Source organism: Trachymyrmex septentrionalis, unplaced genomic scaffold, assembly GCF_001594115.1.
Source record: "Trachymyrmex septentrionalis isolate Tsep2-gDNA-1 unplaced genomic scaffold, Tsep1.0 scaffold20, whole genome shotgun sequence".
Lineage (NCBI taxonomy): Eukaryota > Metazoa > Arthropoda > Insecta > Hymenoptera > Formicidae > Trachymyrmex > Trachymyrmex septentrionalis.
This window is the reverse complement of record NW_017305180.1, coordinates 7,839,854-7,864,770: the sequence shown is the minus strand read 5'-3', so window position 1 is coordinate 7,864,770 and position 24,917 is coordinate 7,839,854. Positions and strand designations below refer to the sequence as shown.

Below are 24,917 nucleotides of genomic sequence, written 5' to 3'. Positions count from 1 at the left end.
TATCTGACGCTCGAAATATGGAAATAATCACAAAGGGCTATTGTAATATACGCTCTTCTTTTATAATTATTATTTCCGTATTGCAGATTGATATTTGGAAATCTCATCGTCAATTATTTAAGCAATATACTTTCGGCGAACAAGTTTTACGAAATACGCGTTCGAACGGATTATTAATATGCGATTACCGAATCTAGTCACGCGATAGTTAAATATCGCGTATGAAAATATATATTCAAGTTATATTCAGGTATTATATAGATTTTAATTACCATATTTGATCGCGCATTTACACTTATCTGAGAGCCAATCCATTCCACCGCATTTCGCGAATGTCTTTTCCGCGCGAGAATGGCCCCGATTCTAACACAGAATCGACGCGGCCAGAATTGAAAACGCCGCTGTATGCGGTAACAAAAATCCAACATACAGAATACGAAAGTCTAAAAAAGTAACTCATGCTCGTTTGAAGCCGGTCACGCTTCCTAAAAATGACGCAATAACGTCTGATCACGTCGATACTCGCCGAGACTACGAACAAAATGCGATCGAAATGGGGGAGCGGCATTTGTTTCCCATGTGCGGTTAACTTCACGCGTAAAGTGACGCAAGACGCGATGACACGACGCGATGCCACATACTTTCAATCGAATAATCAGTGTGCTAGTATTATACTAGACCTTATAATATGCGATATCTACACTGTTACGAGAAGTAAAGACAAAATTATTGATTACCATAGTAAAATCCAACGATGAACGATCCTTTCGTTGCCGTTTCCCATCGTTTTATATTCCAAGAGATTCCGTCTCATTTTTCAGCAGAGTATTAGAATATGGAGAAAAAGTCACAATCGATTCGAAGACAGGACTGCAAACTTTTCCAACGTAGTTTTATACTTAGCAGGAGATTAAAATCTGAAGTCAATCGATTCGAAAAGAGGATTGCGAACTGTTTCAACGTTGATGACTGGACGTATCCCCATCCGCTACTCGAATCACAATAGCGTGCGGTCGCGAATTACGCGGTATTTATAGAAGCCGTCAACCGGCGAACCCCACCACTCGCATGCCAGCCAATGAGCGCGATGCGCTAAATAACCTCATCGCTGCGGATGCTGATTGGTCCGCGCTAGCTTTCGAATATAGTATATAAATGCTACGTGCAAAGAATTTCAGTCTTTTTGAGAATTTGAAGGCGTTCGTTTTGTGAGGTTGGAAAAACCTGTAACCATTCGCAAGCTCTTTTACGATGTTAGCATGTATTAAGTATATAGTTAACGTTACGAATATTGTAGAATTTCAAACATATAGGAGTGTTTTGAATACAGACTAGAAATTATATTTTTTTTCCAAAAATTAAAAACCAATTAGAATAAATAAGGCTATCGAAAAAATTATATAAAAGAAAAGTTGGACTTATAAAATAATAAGCGATTATAAATTATAATTGTGAATCATTTAAACATCGAGCAAGTATAGAAATATATTTATTACTTAAAGTTTTATAATAAAATTTTAAATTAAAATAATATAGCAATACTACTCCACTGAGTTTTATTTTATTGTTAGATATTAAATATATTATGAGATAATAAATCATTACGCTCATTTGTGCATGAAATGAAAATGACATTAGGTTTTTTTGTATAATATATGCGGCATTGGAAAATAAACTTAACGAAATTATATCGACGACAGAGAGAACATTGTTGTGTAGTTAACATCCACTTCTTAAGAGATGGTAGTGCGCGACAGCATTGTGCAGTTACAGATTTTAGGCCGTCATGTCCTCTCTCAGATTTCTCTCTGGTAATATAAACGATTTTAGGATTTTTTTAAACGACATTTCCGTTGTTCTATGGAAAGCCGCCATAATATTGTATACGAGGCACATCTCCATTCATTTTTGAGGTTATGTGAGATTGCAGTTTTGTTCCATGTGACATTTGATGAATTTGGATTTATAATAGAATCAAGACTTTAAAAGTAAGATTAAACATAATTTTTAAAAATATATTCATAGCATATTATAAAAGTATTGATTAATTAAAAAAAAATTAAAAAGTATTTAAGATATATAATATTTATAGATTTAATAAAATATGTTAAATTGGTACAGTATATATATTAAATAATAACGATGTAAAGATTCTTAAATATAATATAAATAAACAAACAAATTAAACGGCGAAAGAAGAGTCATTAGGTTAAAAAACATTTAATTAGTTAAAAATATTAGGCGAAGATACATGAACAGATACAGAACGGCGCATATAAATGTATGATTATGATATTTCATACATTTATCTGTATCTTCGCCTAATATTTTTAACTAATTAAATGTTTTTTAACCTAATGACTTTTCTTTCGCCGTTTAATTTGTTTGTTTATTTATAGTATATATATTACTTATATTTGTGGCGATTGTGGCACAGATAATTATGTGGCTGCTCTCTGTGCCTAGAGCTTTGAGCATGTATTTGAAAAACAGTATTTGTAAGACAATTATATTTTGTTTTTCAACGGAGCACATTATTTTGTTTTTCAATGGAGCACATATATATTTTGTATTTCGTATTTTATGGGAGTACAGTAATAGTATTTTGTAATTTTAAAACTTTTAATTTTTTTATTTTAAATACAATTTAATTAAATATATATATAATATTTTTGATGAACTCTGCTAAAATACAAAATACTAAAATACTCTTGTATTGTAAAACAAGTAAATGAAAGTATTTAAAATATATGTTCAGTTCTAAGTCTATGCCCAAGATCTGAGTTCATATCGATTCAGAACATATATATATAAATATATCAGATTTTATTTGATGATCATCTCACACATGCATGGAGAGCAGTGGTAAATCACAAAAAGTATCTGATTTTTATTTTCACAAAATTTAAGAGATCAAATTTGAATATTATAATAGTACTGTTATTTAATACAATAACTATTTATCATTCCATCTGTCTTTGTCATATACCTCTTCTAATAAACTGTTTGGAACTTATATTAAAAAACTAGATTCTTTTTACATCAATGGATAAATATGAAAGAGATCACTGTATCTCTGATAAGAAACGACATACTTGAGAGAGATATTTGTATATAATATAGCATTTTATTTATTATATTAATAAAATTGTGTTTTGTAATCTAGCAAGATGAAGAACGATGATCTTGTTGGATTTGCTGATCCAAATACGGTCAGTGACAATGATGAAGATAATGAAATCGCTAGTATTAAAAAGAAGATTTCCAAGAAATCTGGAGGGTTTCAATCCATGGCTCTTAGTTTTCCAGTACTGAAAGGGATCCTCAAACGTGGATACAAAATACCCACACCTATTCAAAGAAAAGTTATTAAAAAACATATATTTATAAGCAAATATAGTTTACATTTTGAGATTACAACTTTTTTAAATCTTGATTAACATTAATATAAAATTTATTGTTTCGTAGACTATACCATTGGCTCTTGAGGGAAGAGATGTAGTAGCAATGGCTAGGACAGGTAGTGGAAAGACTGCTTGCTTTTTAATTCCTCTGTTCGAAAAACTCAAAGCAAGGCAAGCAAAAACGGGTGCACGTGCATTGATACTATCGCCTACACGCGAGCTGGCACTGCAGACATTAAAGTTTATGAAGGAGTTAGGAAGATTTACAGGATTAAAGTCAGCAGTGATACTGGGAGGTGACAGTATGGACAATCAGTTTAGTGCAATTCATGGAAATCCTGACATCATTGTAGCTACTCCAGGTAGATTTCTGCATATATGTATGGAGATGGATCTGCAGTTGAAAAATATCGAATACATTGTTTTTGATGAGGCTGATAGGTAATAGTTTCTTCTGTCTCATGTTATGATTTTTAATATTTGCATTTGTATAAAGTGATAATTGTATTATAGATTATTTGAAATGGGTTTTGGAGAACAGATACAAGAAATTGTAAACAGATTACCAGAATCACGTCAAACACTATTGTTTTCTGCTACTTTGCCCAAAATTCTAGTAGATTTTGCAAAAGCTGGTCTAAGTGATCCAGTTTTACTTCGTTTGGATGTTGAGAGTAAGCTGCCTGAAGGATTGACATTATCTTTTATTACGTGTCGCCCTGAAGAGAAATTAGCTGTACTTCTAAGCTTACTAAAAAGAATTATTAAGTCCGAGTCACAAACAATTATATTTGCGGAAACTATGCATCATGTAGAATATATTCATCAGGTAATCATCACTATACATACATATTCGCCTTTTAAATATATAAATTATAAATTATATAAATACTTTGGCAATAATTCGAATAATAGCTTATAAAATTTTTGTAGATATTAGATAAAGCGAGTATATCTAACACTTTCATTTATTCAAATTTGGATCCTTCTGCGCGTAAAATAAACGCAGCTAAATTTCAAATCGGTAAAGTGAGAGTTCTCATAGTAACAGATGTTGCCGCTAGAGGAATAGATATACCACATCTCGACTGTGTAATTAATTTTAATTTTCCCGCAAAATCTAAACTCTTCGTACACAGAGTAGGTACGTTCTTTCGTAACTGTTTCTTAATTATTATTAAAATACGCAGGCACTTTTGACTGATTATAAACATTTATTCTGCAGGACGATGTGCTCGAGCTGGACGTATTGGAACGGCATATAATATTGTGAGCTCGGATGAATATCCTTATCTCTTAGATTTGCATCTCTTTCTTGGTCGACCTTTAATAATAGTGCCGACTACAGAAATCGATGAAAGTATGGAATATGCTATAGGAAAATTGCCACAAGCCATGGTAGAGGAAGAATTAGCTGAATTAATCAATTGGCACAATACTTCTACTGATCTGGTAGCATACTGAGCATATTTACATTGATAAATAAATTAGTATAATTCAATCTTTTTTATTGCATTTAATGAATATGTATATCTTCAGATAAATATGCGAAAAGTATGCAACAACGCCTATCAACAATACGTTAGATCACGACCAAGAGCTTCGGCAGAAAGTGTCAAAAGAATTAAGGAGCTTCGCATAAATGAAGCCGGAATTTTACCCGAGTATTCTGATGCTTCTCACATTAATACAGCGGATATAATATCCAGGATGAAAAACTATAAACCGCAGGGAGTGAGTATTATGACGCCTTATATATATAATAAAATGTTATGCTTCAATTTTAATATCTAAATTTTTTAACAGACGATATTTGAAATTGGTACGAAGACAAATTCAACTGATTATAAAGTGATGAAAACGAAACGAATATTTCACAAGGAAAATATTCTTAATTTCCGTAGAAAGATGGAAGAATATAAAACCGATAAAATCAATACGGCATCAGGTAGATATTATGATAACAATATATACTTAAATATTGTATATATGACAATATTTACGTTAAACTTTTCAATTTTTGTAGAATTATCTCAAAAGGTCAATCTACCATCCAGCAACACGGAAGAAATTAATGCTGCATTTAAAACGGTGATAGTTCCAAAGAAAAGAACTAGTGACGATTTATACAAACTTTCAAAGAAGAAGAAACATTTAACGAAGCGGGATGAAGAATATTATATACCTTATTCTGCACCAGATAAACATACAGAGGATGGGTAAGAATTGCGAAAAAAATATATTTCAGTTTTTATAACTTCTTTTTATTACAAAAGAATTAAAATTATTATAAATGTATATTTTAATTCATTAAAAAAATATATTAATAATTTTAATTCTTTTTAAATATACAATTAAAAAAATATTTTAAATTTTCTATTATTATTTATATTCTATGTTCATTTGGCTTGCAGTTTAGCAGTTAACACGTTTGCCACTGAAGCTGATAAGGCGCAGATGGATTTAACAGCAGATAATGAAGATGGTCAACATCTTCAAACGCAACTGAAAAAGTGGGATAGGAAAAGGAAGAAGATGGTCACCGTCGAAAGAGTATATACATTAGCTTATACATCGTCTCTATTTACCGTGAAACATGAATATATATTCTATATTGTATCAACAGGACCCGAAGGCGAAAAAAATACGCACTGAATCGGGAGTATGGATACCTGCTACATATAAAACAAATCGTTATAACATGTGGAAAGAGAAGAGTAAAATCGATGAAAACGATAGCGCAGATGATAGTGAGGAAGAATCTTCACAATCAAAAAATTGTGAGTTAACATGATTGCATTAATTTTTTATTTAAAAATATATTAAATTTAAATCTAACTAACCTAAATAACATACATGTATTTAATTGATGCATCTAAAAACATTTCTTTTATAAATTTTTCTTTCTGTGCATTCAATTTATTCTAAATATCGCTCATTAAATTAATTGACGTACTTTATTCACGTGTTTCAGTACGAACTACTGCAAATACGCATTGGGCACGGCACAACCAGAAGCTTAAAGACAAGATTAAAATAAAGAACGAGCTGAAGCGACCCGAACAAGTCTTAAAGGCACGCAAACTTCTGGAGAAAAAACGCCAAAAAAATGGCAGAAAAAGAAATAAAGGTCAAAAAAATCGTACAAGGAAACATTAAAACATTTTTAATGTTCAAAGTATATTATCATTATAATACAGTATATTTTATGCATTAGAGTTTCTCTTGGTTAATTACTACTTCTCCTCTTGCGCTATTCCTATTACTCATATTTGCTATGTAATCAACACGACACGCTAGAATGGAGAAACGAGTGAAAGCCAGAAGATACTACACGTAGTAGAAATAGTAACTATAATTAAAAGTATACTTTATATTAAAGTTATAATTTTAGACGATGATCTATCTTTACGGTTAAGAATATATATAATCGCAATATATAATTTGATAATTTGATGGTTTGAGATGTAACAGTTTTTAGAGTGCGCGTGATATAAATTTTAATATATATAATAAAGCATGACATAATACATATTATGCATGACACAAATACGATGCATCGTCTAAAAATAATCACAAACGGTTCGATAATATCTCGAGAGCACAGTGACCTTATAAGTAGGTGTTGTACGATTTAGGACGTTTGGCCTTGCATCATCATCATAACAACAAAGTGACTGAATTGCACAATTGTGGGGCCTCCCGTAAGGCAAGGTATTACGAAGACTTTGCTAGACGTTTGCCTTCGCGTGAAGCCTTAAGAAATTTCCGCATCATCGAGGGAGTCCGCAACTTCCCATTCTATGAGAAAGGAAAAAAAAAACCTGGATCGATGCAATCGTAAATTTTGTTGAGAGTTAAATTAACCGTCGGAGAAAATTTACCTCTGAGCTTTATGAGAATCACGGACGGCCATATGACGAGGTAAGATTTGCATGAACAGCTTCTATGAGAGCGTTGGCTGCTCTCCACTCGAAAGTATCTTAGAAAAATTTTCAGTGTATTAAATATGATATACTAAATTATAAAGATATTCGTGTCGCGTAAAATGTAGAATGGAGTAACAATGCGCAGCAATGTAGTTATATTGTCATTGTACCGGTATTAATAATAACAAGTTGTCGCGACATTATATCTTCCGGATTATCTGAAATGTTACTTTATCACGTCAATTTTTCTATCGCATCCGTCAATGTTTTCTCGATAATTAAAGATATCAATAAATAACACAGAATATTTCCAGTATAAAGAGGCACGGCTATCTCTTCGTGGAGATTATATATAGTAAAAAGAAAAAAAAGAAAAAGTATAGTAATTAAGATATCGATTTCTGACGGCTAGTCTTATTGACTATTATTAACAGTTTATTAACGCGTATGGTTGATCGGCTTTCATATCTATGTCATAGGCAAGCCCTTCTCCCTTTGTGCGCGTATGCCCCGTTTGTGATCTAAAAAATAATATGGTAAGTACACGACACGCATCGTAATTAGTTGCGTTGCAAGCTGGAACGTAACCAGATCCGAAGGAGACTCGAGTTGCTTCGATTTCAAATTCTCTTGAGATCATCCAACAGCAATCTTTTTTTTCTTTCTCTCTCGATAACGGATAATATGTACATATATTTGTGCTCATACATATTTCGTCTGCGTTTCCATTCAGAGCATCTATCATGGAACAACTCGGAATAGATTCCGATCGGAATTATTCAATTATTCCTTCGATTTCTATTGTGTTTTCTAAAGAAAACGGAATAATTCCGATCGGAATTCATTCCGATATGTTCCATGATAGATACTCAGGACGGAATTCATATAATCGCAAATAATTTTTAATCTTTGATTGAGAACATAATTAGTTACAGATTCATATTTTGGATTTCACAGATTTCTGTTTTACAAATCTCTGTGTTTGAAAAATCTGTTATTATTAAACGCGATTTATTTTCTAATCTTAATTATTAACTTAAATAATTATATTATATTAGCTTATAAAATCAAATAAGGTTTTGATAATTAATGTCCGGTTTTTTTGACAACGTTTAACATTAGATATAATAATTTTAAAAATATCTATTCAAAATCTAATTACCTACTTGATAATTTATTATGGATAACGATGTACATTAAATGATTGAAGATATAAAAGGAGATGACATATTAAATGCTTGTAAAATGCTCCACATATACAGATTATCATCGAAATAAATAATGATTATTAAAATCTACCATTTTATCAGTCCAAAATTATCGAAATAATAACAAGTGCTTCCTAAATCGTTTCATGAATTAAAGAATATTTGAAGATTATTATGAATCCTTATAAAACTTGACGAATAATATTAAAGATTTATGAAACTATGATTATTCATCAAATAATAATCGACTACGAATACAGGCCTTTAAAATCATTTTTCATCCTTATATTCTTTATCAAATATTAAACAAAAACAAATGATGTTTGACTATTATGAGCGTAAACCGCAGTCTAACTTTTCACTGTCTAAATACCATAAGTTATTACTTTAGACATTATCAGAGAAAAGAACATCAGAGAAGAAGAACGCGGTTCGGATGTGCTCGCGTTGGTCTTTCCATTTAATGGCCAGTAATCATAATATACCAGGAACGTTTCTCTCTTTTCTCTCGCTCCATCTTCCCTCAATCATTCTCTCGCCTTGTTTTTCTCTCTTTCTCTCTCTCTCTCTCTCTCTCTCTCTCTCTCTCTCTCTCTCTTCCCACCCGAGATATAGCAATCCCACGGCTTTTAGACGTGTCTAGCTCTATTTGCCCATTCGTCTCATTCGAGCGCGGCATGTATTTGGAGCTCGACCTTCTCCTACTCGAAGGCTTTTTAGCTCGTAGAGAATGAGGGGAACATCTGCCGCAACAACGCGACCAGCAGCCGACCCTCCGATCCAAAATAGCGATTATTATGATAGAGAGCATCTGTAGCGCGCGCGGAGACGTGGGGAGGGTAGAGAGACGCGGATGATTCCCTTGGCGAAGTGTCGGGAGGAAGAGAAGAGAAAAAAAAGAGTACATGTACATCGCGCGCGCGGCGGATTCAACTCGTTGGCCGAGGAGAGCCCTGTATATTTTTGGACGTGCGTGTCGCGACGTATGGGCGCGCACGCTCGAGTCTTTTCGATCTTTTTACTGCGTGCGTGTAGCGTAAAACGCGCAGCCATCGATCATGTACCACGATTACGCTTCGTCCGAAATCTTCATGGAAATTGGTACAAGGTCTTTAACTGTTTCTTTGTTCTCTCTCTCTCTCTCTCTCTCTCTCTCTCTCTCTCTCTCTCTCTATTTCTTTTCTTTTTCTCGTTTTCTATTTCTATATTATCTTAGTAAAGAGTCGCAGAACGATTCATTGCGGCTCTGCCTCTACCTCAATTATATTTGCTTGGTGCATCATTTGCAAATTACGGGTATTATCGACAGATTGCGACGAGATTTTATCACGCGGGAGTATTCGGGATTTATGTAACATAAAGACTTTTTGCACGTTATGAATGAAAAGAAATGAAAAAACATTGTACATCTACATCTTATGTATACAAAATATGTAGATGTACAAATTAACGTATACAATATGCAGGGTTGATAAAAAACATGCTTAATTGATGTTTTTAACATGTTTTTCTTTATAGTACTGTTTAAAGCATATTTGAAGCATTAAAAACGTATATTAAGAAAAACCACAATACGTTTTATTCTTAAAAACAAAAACATTAGTCTTTACCAACCCTGACAATATGTATACAAATGTAATAGATATGTATTTTTTCAAATATCCGACTTTCTCTTTCTCATAATGAATAACCGCACAATCAAGCATGTATACATATATTTCAATCAATAATTAGATTCGGACAGTCTAAGATTCTTCAACAATATATATTCTATTGTCAGGGTTGAGTAGTAACTAGTTGAATCGTTAAAAGTTAAAAAAAAAAGTTAATAATTTTAAATGCATTGATTTTTAACTTAATTTAGTTACTTTTAAAGTTTAATTTATTAACTTTTTTTAAATTGAAAATTTTTCTATCTTTTTTAATGGTAATATTTTTTTTCTATAAGTGTTAAACATTAGAGAATTAATTTAGAAAAAGTTCAATGATTTTATGATGAGAGACTCTATAATAAGAGTCACACCATACGGTAGCCAGTTTTTATTTCGCTACATTTTGTCAATTCCCGCTTATATTTGAATTACACTAATTTTGGGTATCACAAACGTTATACTTCAGCAACATAAATATGAAATGAGCCTTGTGAGCCTAAATGAAGAATTGTTGTAGAATAGAGTTGCACATTCACCCATTTTCTAAATTTTTACATATATTTTTTGTAACAAATGTCGATGTTGTCGTAAACATGCATGAGTCGTTTCAGAAAATAAAGAAAGTTAGATAAAGATTAAAGAAAGAGAAATCATGCAAACATATACCCTTCTCTTTCGCAAGATTTTGGCAAAACCTTATGGTATGACTCTTATTACATATAAGTAACTTACATGTGGATATAAAATTAAATTTGCCTAATAATCTATATTTGTAAGAGTTATGTAAAGTAATCTCATTTTAAGAAAAATTAGGACATTCTGATCTCAAAAACAATTCTTTTCAAAATTAACTTTTTTTTAAACTTAACTTAATTTAATCTTAACTTTTATTAAATTAATTCATTATTCCTTCAACTTTCAACTTAATTTTATTAATTTTATAAGCCATTAACTTTAACTTAATTTAAAAAAAAAACATTAACTTACCCAACTCTGCCTATTCTTCGATTTCGTCTTTTATTCTCTCTGTATTGTTATTGCTATATTTACAATTAATGACTTGAGTCTAAGATTTCATTGAGGCAATCAACATCGTGACGAATACGTTTGAGCTACGATAACAAGTCTAAGTTCCGTCGACCGTAATTCCGATCCACTCCAATCTGTCTCCCGTTCGTTCGATTGGACGAAGATGACAGTGGAAAAATAAACGTATTGCTTAACGACAGTCACGTTACCACGTGTTAATATATTACGTACGATGTCGGAGACTCACGTGTCACGAGCCACCCGTTATCCGCTCTCTCCCGACATCGGTATGCGCGACATTAATTCATGCCTGCGCGAATGCATACACACGGACGTGTTCTTATTCTTACGGCATGCTCAGTCGATGACGACGTCGTCGACGATGTCGTCGACGAAAACAATCGTCGGGGAAGCGAGAGAGAAGGATATAGCGGTGACGAAGCGAGTGCATCTATTCTTCCACTGCAGGCCTCGCAACGAGGATTAGAATTTTAGAATTGTACTTTCTAAATTCTTTGGGACTTTCATTCTATAAAAAGTGAAAATTGTGTCAATCTTAAAAAAAAGTAGCCCAATTTTAATTTTATTTTATTCTACAGAGTGATGGTTCACACTAAAAATTTTAAAGAATGTACTGCACATTTAAGTACTACGTATTCTTCAATGGAATCTTAAATTCAGTCAATCTCGTTGAATTCAAAAATAATGAAGAAAATATAAGATGACAATGAAGTCTATATGGCATATAGAAAAATATAAGGCAGTAAGACATAAGCAGTAAAGAAATCGGCTACATTGCACACACATTCAAGATCACAATAAAAATCATAAAGCAGAACGTAAACACAATCAATATGAGAAATTTAAAATGCCTACTACGATCGAAGCTGGATCTTCGTTGCTTAAAATAATTCATTCTTGAATTACTAATATGCACTATATATTTTGTATATATACCGGATTGTAGTCTTTTCAAACTACGCGCCGAATTGTTTTTCCGGACTATAAACGCAATTAAGACTACTTTAGTAATCGTGAATTAAATTGACAAGCAATTTTAACAATTTGGTGCTAACCATCAAACATCATATTAGAAAGATGTTAATATCTTGAAAACGTAAACAATAGTAAATCCAAAATATTGATTTACTTACTGCTTACATCTTTTGTGTACTATTTGAACACAATATATAGCCTTAAGGAGGATAAAATCGAAGATCCGGGTATTGCCAAGGGATTTGATATCGTTCGAATTTTACATTTTGTTATGTTAAATCCGAATTTTTGGAAGAACGTTTTTTCATGCGTAATTTTTAATTTGATGAAATACATGCTTTTCGACAAGTTTCTTTCTTTTTTTCGGAATATCAGACATCGTAGAATACGATTATAAAATCGACATTTTCAAATTGGTTTGATAAATCGTAAGATACAAAAAAAGTAGAAATTTTCAAAGATCGATAATTTATTTAAAACATTTTTGAGAATTTCTATGCTGGAATTATGTCAGGATTTCTTGCTAAATCTCGTTTTCCGAGAATTCCTACATGAAATAATGAAATATTATTTAATAGTAATTTATAGTGTCTCGTTGGTATTGTCCGCGAAATTTTGTTTTCTCTCTACTTTTCTTTAAAGTCTCTCACCTTTCCTTCTTTCTTCAGCTCTCCTCCTTTCTCTTTTATTAATCTCCGCGTTTTCTCTCTGCTATGAGGCCACTCGCTCTCGTTATTTCGCTCAAGGTCCCGCGGTTCGTTATTACGCCTCTGGGAGGTAATGTCCTCCGCAATTCACGAGCCAGCTTCACTAACGAGAACAGATTTCAATGAATTCAATCTAATTCCCGAGAGAGGGAGAAGGAAAGACGGAGGGAGAACGTCAGTCGCTGATTTCGTTCTATTTTAACATGTGTTACGCTTTTTGTATCCTTCCGCTTGAGTCAGAATAATGACGTATCGCGATAATAATAGACCCTTTGTACTCAGGAATGTGCCTAAAGTCCCTGAACACATTGCAAATCGATCGAGGAGTTTCGCACGTTGTTTTCCGAGATATTTTTTGAACGCATCCAAGGATTGGTTTTTCTATTTCGAGTTTTACCTACCGAATTGAAAAACAATTGCTAATTTTGAAACAAAATAAATTTGAATTACATTATTATTGAAGCTTAAGCCTAAAAAATAAGGTAGTAAAATTGCAAACAAAATTTCTGAGTAACAGGAACAATGCATCTCAATTTCTTTAACCTTTCGTATAACGATAGAGTGAGTTTCAATAGACATTTCTGGGACAAAAGAGATATATTATTCAAAGGAGCACAAGAGATGGCGGACATTCTTGCCGATCCGTCTGAACAATGTTGTCTCGAAATCAATCTCTTTGTAGGAACCGTCTGTGTCCAAAAGACGAACAAAAATGATGTAAGCCAAAGATTTGCCGCACAAAACAGTTCACAGACCGCCCTTGTGCCGATCCATTACTTTGTCGTTGCACTTGGCGCAGGGTCAAGTCTGGTCTGATTCTCGCGCAATAATTGACGATTCGAAACATTGGTGGTTGCAGTCGTATATATATCAAATTCTCGAATATATTTAATACCACGTGGCGTTCTTTTTTAGAAAGATTTTAAATTTAGCGAGATATTGTATTATATTATATCAAGAGGAAGAATTTATTGAATTCGAAGAGAATTTGGAAGAAACATACAATGAGTGATATAAACGGTTTTGTAACTGTTAGATTATTTATGTTGAAGATTCTAATATAATTAATTATGTTGAAGAATTTTGCAACAGTTACAGAGCTGTTTCTTCTGCTGAACGCAGTCATTGTCTGAACATCGTGAGAAAAAGGGAGATTTCTGCCGGAAAATCGTACAATTGATGTTGTATGGACGTCTGAACGATGTCGCATCCGTCATACATGGACGTACTGAGTATGTCCCAAAAATATTCACTAAACGTACATACAAACCTTGGGAAAATTTACTTTAGAAAATTAAAAAAAATTACTTAAAATTTACTGTTGAGAAAACCTAAGAAATAAAGGTAAATTTGAACGCTTTAAACTTTTTTCAAAAGTAACTTTAAAACTTACTTAAGAACAACTGAAAGAAACTAATTAACGCGCTATTGCCGATTATATTAAAGTCATCTTTGAAAAACTTTAAACATTTTAGATTATTTTGACTTAACCTTTTACATTTATATTTTATACTGATAAGGACCCGAATTGAAACGTATATTTTATTTGTTTTGTTATATTTACACGAAAAATAAAGAATTTTTGTGCATCCGAATAGCTGATGTGGGCTCTGATAGGCTTTTTTACATTTTTCACTGATAGATTCTTTCGAGCCTTATTATATATATTTGTTTACTTTTAAAAACTTTAACTTTAAAAGCAACTTTTCCCAAGGAAATGTACTGCCCAAAGACATCTAATAGACGTTGTTAGTACGTCTAATTCTCAGATAATTTAAATAGGATCTTATTCGAATTCGCTAAATTGAGCAAAGTGAGCAAAGTGTTAATAAAATGTGCTAGCAGTTCGCCAGCAGATTCGAGCAGAATGTCACGACAGATTGGCATCAACTGCGTCCCGTGCATTAAACTCGTGTTCCGCCAACAGAGTTTACCGACATTGTTTGACAGCAGAAACCGAGCAGAATATATCATTTCGTAACCATTCAAATGGAATATATCATTTAAATAGTTGCGAAACGAGATTCTGCTGGCAATCTGCCATTACATTCTGTTAGTAAATTTTGTTCCATTTGGCGCTTGCAGACAAAACTTGCTGCAGACACTTCGCAAAACTTCTGCTTTCGATTTGGCTATCTGGGTTAGTAATCCGTCGCCACGAACAGACGTCTGACCGAAACGCTGACGATGCCCCGTCATCGGCATTGGCACTTCTCGAATGTTTCTTGCAAGAGTTAAAGTAAGAATAAAAGAAAACAAAGAAATACAGGGAATAAAAGAAAGAAAAAAGAAAGGAATAGCGATAGAGAAGACATAGAAAAAAAATTGTATCCTAGAAAGGGGACGAATATCCGTGAAAGGGAGAGAAGCTCATTACGTTCGGCATTCGTTTACGTGCCGTGCCGGTCGATGACGTATCGCTATGTTTGCCGAGATATTTAAGCCCGTTGGAGGTAGAAAGCGTGGAACATTCCAGGAAGTTGCCGGCACTCGGCCGGTTCTCGCATCTCTCGGGATTCATGGCCGTTATGCTGCCAGGCCAAAACAGACTTGCACGTATCTCATAAATACACACGGATGTATCGTTCCGAAAACTCGCCAATGACGACACTAGTGACGTTGCTAGAATTCGGGATGGTGCGGCCAAAGCTGTATACTATATTGTATCAAGAGACACACAAAAGTCAATAAAAAAATCAAAATGACTTTATTTTGACTTTTAACGTTGATAAACAGTCAAATTGTGTAATAAAAAAATCATTATTTTAACTTTCAAAATAAAGTCATTTTGACTTTCTCCTTTCATGTATTTTTGGGGGTCTTTAATATTTAATAGCGTTGTTGTAAAAGAGGCATTTCTTTTTTTAAGAATTTTTTTACTAAAAATATAGTCTTGACGGTCCGAAATAACTTTAAATTGAAAATTAAATAAATAACTCCCAGAAATAAACCTCCAACTTGAGGATTAATTACTCAATTTAAGTGTTATTTCGAACCGCCAAAAGTGTATTTTTTCGTAAAGGAAGTTTTCTAAAGATCGGAAAAAATGCGTAATTATTAAGCTATTAGACATCGTAATCGTATAATTTATAATAAACGCAGATGTACGTTTCTTCTTTTCCCTTTCCCTTTAATTTCTTCTCTTTCTTCTATTTTGGAGATCTTAAATATCATAAAACAAATATATATGTTACGATACGGCACTTATTACAGAAAATACATTGCAGTCTCTGGATTTAATTTAATGACTCGTATTCGGTGGAAGATAAGTACCAGCCATGAATATGTACAACAGAATGCAAGGAACAATTGTGAATATGCATACATAATTACGTGATATGCGCTTGTGAAAGAAAGCAGTTAAGTAGGTAATAGAATAATCGAAGTAATTGAGAGCAATGAATAGACGCAACAATGTAATAAACGCGTATTAATAATGGAATTAGTAGTCTTTCATTCTTTCTTTCCTTTCAGTTTTCTCACAAGCAAGACTACAAACAGTTATTTAACAGAGAACAAAATAATAATACCGTTGAAATTAGGTTTGTTTTTTATTACTGTACTGGATTTTCCTGCATTAGAACTTTCCATCTCGCTCTTGCCGAGTATGAAATATATATCTGTTTCACTTTAAGACATTATTTTTGCTAAAAGTGCTTCTAAAAGTGTACATTAATTCAGCTATAAAAAATAAATTTAATATTATTTCATCGATCGACAGACAATGATTTACATGATCAAAATAATGCGATTGTTTTATGATTGCATTTGCTTACAATTTATATTTCGCATGAGATTTTAGGATAGTTTATTTTATAACTTTATATGCCGCATTAATTCTTATAGAAATTTAATACTAGAAGATAGTGACTATTATTTAGTGTTTTTAATGCTTAAAATAAGTAATTAATTATTAACTTTCAGTATATTAAATTGGTTAGTATTATAAATTGAATTTTTATAAGAAATGTATTCGAATATACGTATTTTAGTTTATACGTGTGTGTAATTTAATAATTCAATGACAGGTAGAATTATATCCTAAATCTTAAATGCGAATTACAGATCATCTAAAGCGAACTTGAATTTACTCGCTCCGAATTTAATATAATTATTTATATTATATAAATTTATATCATATAAATGTATCCGGATGTAAGGCGTTATTTTGTTTATATATTTACTCGAGTATCCATTGATACACGGTGAAATAACAATTTGTAGCAAAGAATATAAGGCTTAAAGTCGTGATCAGACCAGAGATTGAGATTGAAATTGGATTGGAATTATACCAACTAAAAAAAAGAAAGAAAATCAATCTTAAGTTTAGTGAACCATGCTTTGATTGATTAAATTTCAATATCTCAATCTCAATCTCTAATGAGATCACGGCTTAAGCCGTAATCATACTAGCAGCGATTGTGATTGACGATTGGTAATTACTTTTTAACCAATTAGAGCCAAAGTAGTCGTAAATCACGATTGTGCAATCGCTAGTGCGATTACGGCTTTATGCCGCTCTCAATACAATGCGGATATGTTATATATGGATTTTAGCGCAATCACAGGCAAATGAGTCAGCGTGAACCGTGCGGTGAACCCTTATGATCGAAAATCCATTAATTTCGCATTCACAACGTACGATTTGCCTTAGTTGAGCATGATATCGCACATGATAGTGTTTACGTCGTCGCACAAGTATGCATGACTGTTCCAAACAACCGTCATAATATGTGATGGCGAAGACGCGTCATAGCTCGCCGAATCGTGGCGATTTAAATTTCTATTCATGGGAAGGAAGGAGCAAAACCCGTTTCTCCTATTACGATCTATGATTTTTCTGGAAATATATAAATACTTTTTACTTATGTGTATACTAAACTCGGCTCTTTGTCGCTGTGTTAATAAGTACGATGTATATTCGCACATTCACATAAAGTAAAGTGATACAATTTTGAACATAATACAATTGTAAACGAAATAAAATTTGACTCCGATTTTTGAAGTTGAAATTTGATTTTTAAAGTTGAAATTTGATTTTTTTCTGTTTGATACACATCCTCTTCAATACTCTTCACACAATGAGAAGTTTATACACAGAAAAATACTGGAGTAAGTAATGTAATTACTTGTTTCAAATAAAATTCTAAAAAAAATGTATATATCTGCAAATCTATCATAAGTTCCATCACAAGTATTAAAAATATATTTTGAATCTTAGTTAGGTAATTAAGTTTAATACTTCAATCAAGATTAAATTAAAACAAATTCGATTTGCCTATTATATATATAAAGCTGTTTCTTCAGTTATTTATATATAATATCTTTTAACAAAAAAATAATTCTTATTTTGAATACATAATCAGTTTTTGTAAAATTTATAATATAAATATATTTTAAAATTATTATCTTTAAATATTCTCTATTAGAGATAATTGCTTAAAAGAAAAAAAGTAAATTGAGTAATTACTCTTCCTAGAGTAATGGAATCATATTTTTCTACTTATACTAAACTCGAACTTCAAAAATTGGATTTAAATTTGATTTCGTTTAAAATTATATCACCTTTCTCATCCACTTATGCAAATTTTTACGAGTCTATGTGACAATTTACTTGAGCGAAATCTATTTTGATAAAAACGATTCGGTTTACTTTGATCTGTATAAAAAATAGAGGCAATCAAAGAAACTGGGACTGGTGTATTTGCCACCACTAATAAACATCCAATCCAAGTAGAATAACAAGTCAAAATGACGTTAAAATGAATTGTAACTGATTGAAAAGTGACTTTTAGTAACCGCTTCGGAGCTATCTTTATGTCATTTTGATGTCATGATGACTCGTGTATTTTTTTCTACTCGTAATATATTTTAAACCTGTTACGTACATCATAGCTGTATCTTAAACTGCTGTTAAAAAAGAAACCTGGTACCGGAAGGAAGTCGGTCAATTTCATCACGGTGTATTATATGTAAATATGTTTAATTACCCGTGAAACATATACGTCGTATTTTTATTGAGGGGAAACTGGTTTCAACGCCGACCAAAAGATCAATTTTCGCGCTATAATAACGTGCTAATAAAATGCGAGATATAATCTTTATATGTACAGTATATCTTTTACATTTCACGCGCGCAACGCGTATATGCATTCTTTCGTGAGTCATTGATAACTTAACAATAATTTGTGATACCCGCGAGACCTCATATCATGCAAGATATGGAAGCATCGTCGGTCTGCCTTGTGTTGCGAAACGTTACGAGGCCGTAGCCTCGGGCTAGTGAAAAGACGGTCGGGGGTGGAAGGGGGAAGGGGTTGGGCGAAGAAAGGCCGTTGTTATTCAGAAGTAGCATGCGGATTTTGTGTAGCCACAACGTGTGGCTGGATTTGGAGCTGGTACCTTAGCCCTAACGCTTCTTCTATTTGCTTGGCTTCCAGCCCATCCCGCTTACATGTTAAGCCGGGTGCATCTGCACTTGTGACCGCACGACCTTTCCTTTCTACTCCCGAATAGTATCGTTCATCCGGTACCGCAGTGCCAACTCAAGAGCAAGATGCTTATTGCTTTACGGCGGGGCCCATGGCTCATTCAGGCCCCGGCACTGCAAACCGCCGGAGAAGCCCTTGGCAAACAAAGAAAAGATCCATTCCTTGCATCATGCTGTGCTCTCCGTTTGTTGAAACAAAACGAATGTAGTTAAACATGGAAAGAAAAGGAAGGAAAAGTTGAAAGTTTATTATTGCTCGAATTATTCGCTCTATACAAATTTCATTTGGGGATATTCTACGAAAATGATTTATTTAAGAATTTGAACGGCAAATACAAGAGAAAATTCTTCGAAACAGGTAGCGAAACAATTGAAAAGCCGAAAGAGCTTTGAATCTAAGTCTGAATAAACTGTAAATAATTTAATGAATATTCGTTTAAAGCAGAAATTCTTTCGGGGAAAAGGGAAAGCTGTTTAGTCATTTAGTTTTAAGCCTTCTTTAACCTTTAACCATCTTAAAAGGCAAAGGTTTACTTTTAAAATCTTACAATTTTTCCTTGAGTAAATTTGTCATAATTCATTGCTATATTTCTTGACTCAAAATATGACACTGTTTCAGTATCATTATATAGTATGGTTTTCTCGTACTGTAAAAGTTAAATAGGATGTGAAACAAAATTCGAGAGAGAATTCGAAATGTTTTCAAATAAATTCTTTAAAAATTAAATGCATACGTATCAAGAAATTTGCTTCGAGAAATTCAGATTCTCGAACGCGTATATGATACAAGAAAAAATGTGTAAAATTTCGGCTTTAATCTCGAATCGATACTTCGTATCGTTTATCTTTGACAATGAGTACGATAAGAATTATTTAGATTATTGAATGTTTATGAGATAAGCTAATTTTGAGAGAGGCGATTATATTTAAGAGACAATGTTCATTACTAACATTGTTGTTTACTGTTACAAATCGATGTTTTGTTTCAGAAGGCGATGTTCATCCTGGTGAAAATTTTTCTCAGAATATTTCATATAATTTTTCAGAATTTCTATATCATTTTATAATAATATATATTTTATAATTTTATAACTTGTAATATTTTTTATAATACGAATTGGAACATTTTTCAGAAAATCTACATCGCTTCTCTCAGAATTTTCCATTTATGTTAATTATGAAATATCGTAAGATTTTTAAGATACTTTGTAAGTATAATTTCTAATGAAATGTTATAAAATATAAAAAATTTAAAGATACTTTTTAAAAATTATGGGATGAGAAATTTCAGAATATTTCAGAATTCACTTGTATGAAAAATTCTGAGAGAAGATGTAAACTTTCCGAATATTTCTGAGTATTTCTGAAAAATGTTCCAATTCGTATAAAAATTATAAGCAAAATTTTCACCAGGGCATTATTAATAGACTTAAAATTTATTGTTCATTCATTAAAACTTTTAAAGTAAATGTCATTCTGAAGAGTAAAATCTCACTTTTAACGATTGAAAATTAAGCCACTCCTTTTCAAGTCTGTCAATTTCCACTTTCAAGAGTGAAATTCCACTCTAGAAGAATTTAGAGAGTATAACCATTACAAATCATCAATGTTTATGTTCGCAAATATGTTTTGTAAACATAAACAATTTTCGATTTGCATTTTTTTCGTCACGATGGCCAATTAAGCAGAGACTCTTTAAGACGTATGACTGTACGTACGATGGCTCGACGGTTTTCTTATCTTCGATGCTGTCATCCCGTTCAGTTGATAGCGACGGCTTACATTTCAGCACTGTCAACACGGACTCTTGACGCTGAACAATGCCGGAGTAGAGTGACAATGGGATGAAACGCTGTCAATACGCGATGATGAGTAAGTATTGCCAGCGCTATGATATAATGGCCGTCGCCGCAGAATTATGTACGCCTCTCGAGAAGGTGATAAAATCACTCGTTATTGCGTAACGTAAGAGAAGCTCAATAGAATCGTTACGTCTTCCTCTTTTTCTCTATCTCTCCCTCTTTAGGTATAGTCATTTAAATTTACGACGATTGGGGGGTCCGGGTCGTGAATGCGAACGATATAATTAATTAGAGTGTGGAATTTTCACGCGGTCGAAAGAGACTCGCATCGGCATCAACGGTGTCAAATGACGTATGCAATTGTTAACGTATGCGTGTACGCACATGAATCAAGTGGAGTGTTTCAAACGAAAGAAGAATATTCATATTTCATTATCAATGGTTTTTAAAACTAAAGCAAATGAGTCACTTGGACTTCGGATGAATTAGAAAACATGAGTCAACTTTGAAACCTTCCTTGGCGTCTACATGTTTTATATTTTGTTTGGCAAGTTTATTGTAAAGCAAATTAATAAAGTCATCGGCTAAAAGTGAGCCGTGAAGGGTGTTATAAATTAATTTACTTTTTAGAACATTAAATAGAATGACAAAAAAGTTTCAACTTTACTGAGTCTTCATTAGTTTAAAGGTAAACTTTTCTAATTAATAAATACCTGTCAATAAATTCAAGAAGCTTAGCTAATATAAATATGAAACGGAAAAAATTTGTTTTGATAATTAGAGATTCATATCCGTGAACGCGAAATTGTTTATTTGAAAAAAAGTCGTATAGGAAATAGTCGTACAAAACTTGATTTAATTCAAAAGTAATACAAATCGATAAGAAACAATTTTATCTGCCTTTATCGGCAGATAATTCCTAAAACACCTTATCGTCTGTATCTAGATGAGGTGGGTTCATAATGTGCGCATCATTTAGATCCGAAGCTTGGCAAGAAATGCGCATCAACGGAAATGCCGTATTCAACGCATGGTTTTCTTCCATCGTAATTCAAACGGGGCGTTTCTCATAGGCCGCGTTCAGCAGAAAAAGCAACTTTGCAACCGTTATAAAATTCTTTAATACGATATAAGTCTTGCCGTTAATTTCCTGAAACTAGACCAATCCATATTAAAGAATCTTACACAATCGCAAATGATTGCAAGGTATTGTATTTTTCTGCTGTACCCAGCCCAGGAGAAACGGAAGACTCGAGAAGCCCGTCGTGGGGTTCGTAGTCTCGCTAGGCACATCCCTGACTCGGCGCGGCGCAGCCGTGATTCAGGCCGGCCAGAGTTCACCGTTCACGTCCGCCGCGCCGCGGTTGGCAGCAGTGCGCCGCGCCGAGTCAGTGCTCAATGCGTCGTGCGACGGACAACAACGTCGAGGTTTGGTGTGGATAAAAAAGCGGTTTCGTCGTCTCGCAGTCATCGTCAGTCATCGTCTCGCAGCGTCGATTCGGTACGATCCGAGCGAGAACCTACGCTCCTTCCTCTACGACGCGGGATAATCACGAGACACGAGCCAGCCGTCGATATTCGAGCCATCGAGCCATCGAGCAAGCGCCGTCGCCGTCGGGTGCATCGTCGCCGTTTCCTCCGATCCGCTTCACCGCTTGTCGCGGTCGTCACTCGTCCCCCGCGATGCATCGCGCGCATCGTGCCCGCGACGGAGCCGCGATCGACGCGCGTTGTTGGGCGTAGCCGGCGGCAGCGAGAAACGGCACGACGGCACGGGTGACGGGAACGTGCGTGCGTGCGTGCGTGCATGCGTGCGTAAACCGCCCCGGAACGTGTCGCTGCCATTACGAAGTGCGAGCGTCGGGTGTGTGTCGCTGTGTCTAGTGCCTCGTACCCGGTTGTACGGTATACTCGTGCTCGCTGGTGTTCAACATTCCATACGAAAGGCAGATACAAGAGATAGACGACGGGACGATACACTTCTCTCCTCCTCCTCCTTCTCCGTCCGTCTCTTTCGCAGTTCGCACTCCGTCTCTCCCGCAAACACGTCCCCACGCGTCGTCGCCGTGAAACTCTGAAACTCGGCTCGCCTAGACTCGCCAAGATCGAACGACGACAGGCCGTGGCATGTCGGTAGCATCGTAGCTCGGGATCCCGGATTCGAGCGCGAGGTGAGTGCCAATGGGATTGACGTCGACGCCGACTTTGACGTTTACGTTACGTTTACGTCGCGTCGCGTCGCCGTCGCGCCGTAGCGTGGCGCGGCGCGGCGCGGCGAGGGGAGGGGAGGGTAATTGATTCCGTCACGAAGAACGGCGCGACAGCGACCGGCGACGGGGGTGTGGATTTTTCAATGTTCTGTCAACACGCACGAGATCGACAGGAAGCTCGTTCTCGCGAACATGGCACACCCATCTCGCTGCGCGGGCGAGCGCGGAGCGAGCGAGCTGGTAACGCGAAGCGAAGCGGCGCGGAGCGGAGCGGCGGTGATGGTGCCAGGAGACGCTCGCGCGGCGCGGCGAGACGGAGAGGCGGTACAGATCGCGGTACAGCGCTTAGATCGAAATCGCAAAAGATCACCACCGTCGTGGATTCTGCGTTGCGAGGAAACGGCATGCGACGATTATATCTTGTTAACAGTGATCAATCGGATATTTGCAAGCCGCGTGCTTTTAGATTTTGATGCAACAGCACGAGAAAATTCTCCTGTGTGCGTGCATGTTGTTGATCCGTTATATATTGTCGGCTTTTAGTTTAGTTGAAGAGAAATGTTTAAGATGTAATTGTGGGTACCTATATATTTTAATGCTGCGTGCACGTGGAAAAGAATGATCTTGCCAAAGTGCCTAAAAATTTGGTTAGATATTTGAAGTAATTTTATTGGATTGACAAAATAATTACGTAGGAATCGTAAGCATGCTGAGCAATGCTGTAAAAAACGTTTTGACATTCTTGCAATTAGTTTCAGCGTCCTATATAATTATTTTGATGGTCTGACCGAGTTATTTTCAGAGTTGTAGCTATAGTTAAACTTTTAAATACTTGAACAAAATTGTTCTTCTCGTTTTCTATACCAGAGCTATCCTGATTACGCCTATATGTGTACTGACAAAAAATGTTCTGATTAAACTAATGAAAGGGTCTAACAAGAGGATTGTCATAAAACTAGAAATCAGAGAAATCTCACGGAATTTTGCAAAATTTTCTGGAAGATAAAAATTCTTGGCTTTAAAGAGAGTTTAATATGCATTCATCACACCGCTACGCTGTTTTGGAATATTATTAACTTAATAATTAAATGCAAGCAGTGTCAGCAACATCAATAGTAATTAATATTTTATCTATATTCTAATTAATATTCTAGCTATATTCAATTGTTCTCTCAATAAAATATTTGATAGTTTTCAAATCAAGATGAAAATACGAAAAATTTCAAAATATGTATTATTAAATGTATCAGAGAAAATCGTGAAATTTTGCCTGGAAATCAAGGAATAGTTATGGAATTTTAAAACTTGATAACAATTCTAAAGAAGAGGCATTTTCGTGAAACCGAACAAATAACCAGAAATTCTGTTTGATCTCATTAAAATGCCATTCTTGTTGGATCTTTTTGTTGATTTAATCAGAACATTTTTCTTAGTGTACATTTGAAATAGTTTAGATTATTATTGTATTATTCTTGTTGTTATTATTCTTG

General features: G+C 34.2%; 2 protein-coding genes across 3 annotated transcripts in view; both read left to right on the top strand.

The window, feature by feature from the left end:
• Nucleotides 1-1,968: 1,968 nt before the first annotated feature.
• LOC108747867 (ATP-dependent RNA helicase DDX54) lies at nt 1,969-6,563 on the top strand. Its single transcript, XM_018485751.1, has 12 exons — nt 1,969-1,988; nt 3,167-3,365; nt 3,469-3,845; nt 3,918-4,233; nt 4,338-4,548; nt 4,630-4,856; nt 4,944-5,138; nt 5,211-5,352; nt 5,431-5,623; nt 5,819-5,957; nt 6,031-6,184; nt 6,379-6,563. Exons 2-12 carry the CDS (start codon nt 3,171-3,173, stop codon nt 6,561-6,563), a joined length of 2,334 nt encoding a protein of 777 aa, XP_018341253.1. The 5' UTR covers nt 1,969-1,988; nt 3,167-3,170.
• Nucleotides 6,564-22,569: 16,006 nt separating this feature from the next.
• The window catches only part of LOC108747817 (phosphatidylinositol 4-kinase beta), a 15,742-nt gene continuing 13,394 nt past the window's right edge, over nt 22,570-24,917 (top strand). Inside the window, exon 1 of one of the 2 annotated variants that reach the window (XM_018485636.1) lies at nt 22,570-22,718. The gene's annotated coding sequence lies outside the window, so the exon portion shown is untranslated. Of the gene's footprint in view, nt 23,389-24,917 lie in introns of both variants that reach the window. The other variant, XM_018485637.1, reaches the window with a different exon arrangement.

Excerpts from the sequence above, each read along its gene's own strand:
- LOC108747867 (XM_018485751.1), top strand. The coding sequence starts at position 3,171 with ATGAAGAACGATGATCTTGTTGGATTTGCTGATCCAAATACGGTCAGT. Across the intron at positions 3,366-3,468 it reads CCACACCTATTCAAAGAAAA|ACTATACCATTGGCTCTTGA; the intron begins GTTATTAAAAAA and ends ATTGTTTCGTAG. Across the intron at positions 5,139-5,210 it reads AAAACTATAAACCGCAGGGA|ACGATATTTGAAATTGGTAC; the intron begins GTGAGTATTATG and ends ATTTTTTAACAG.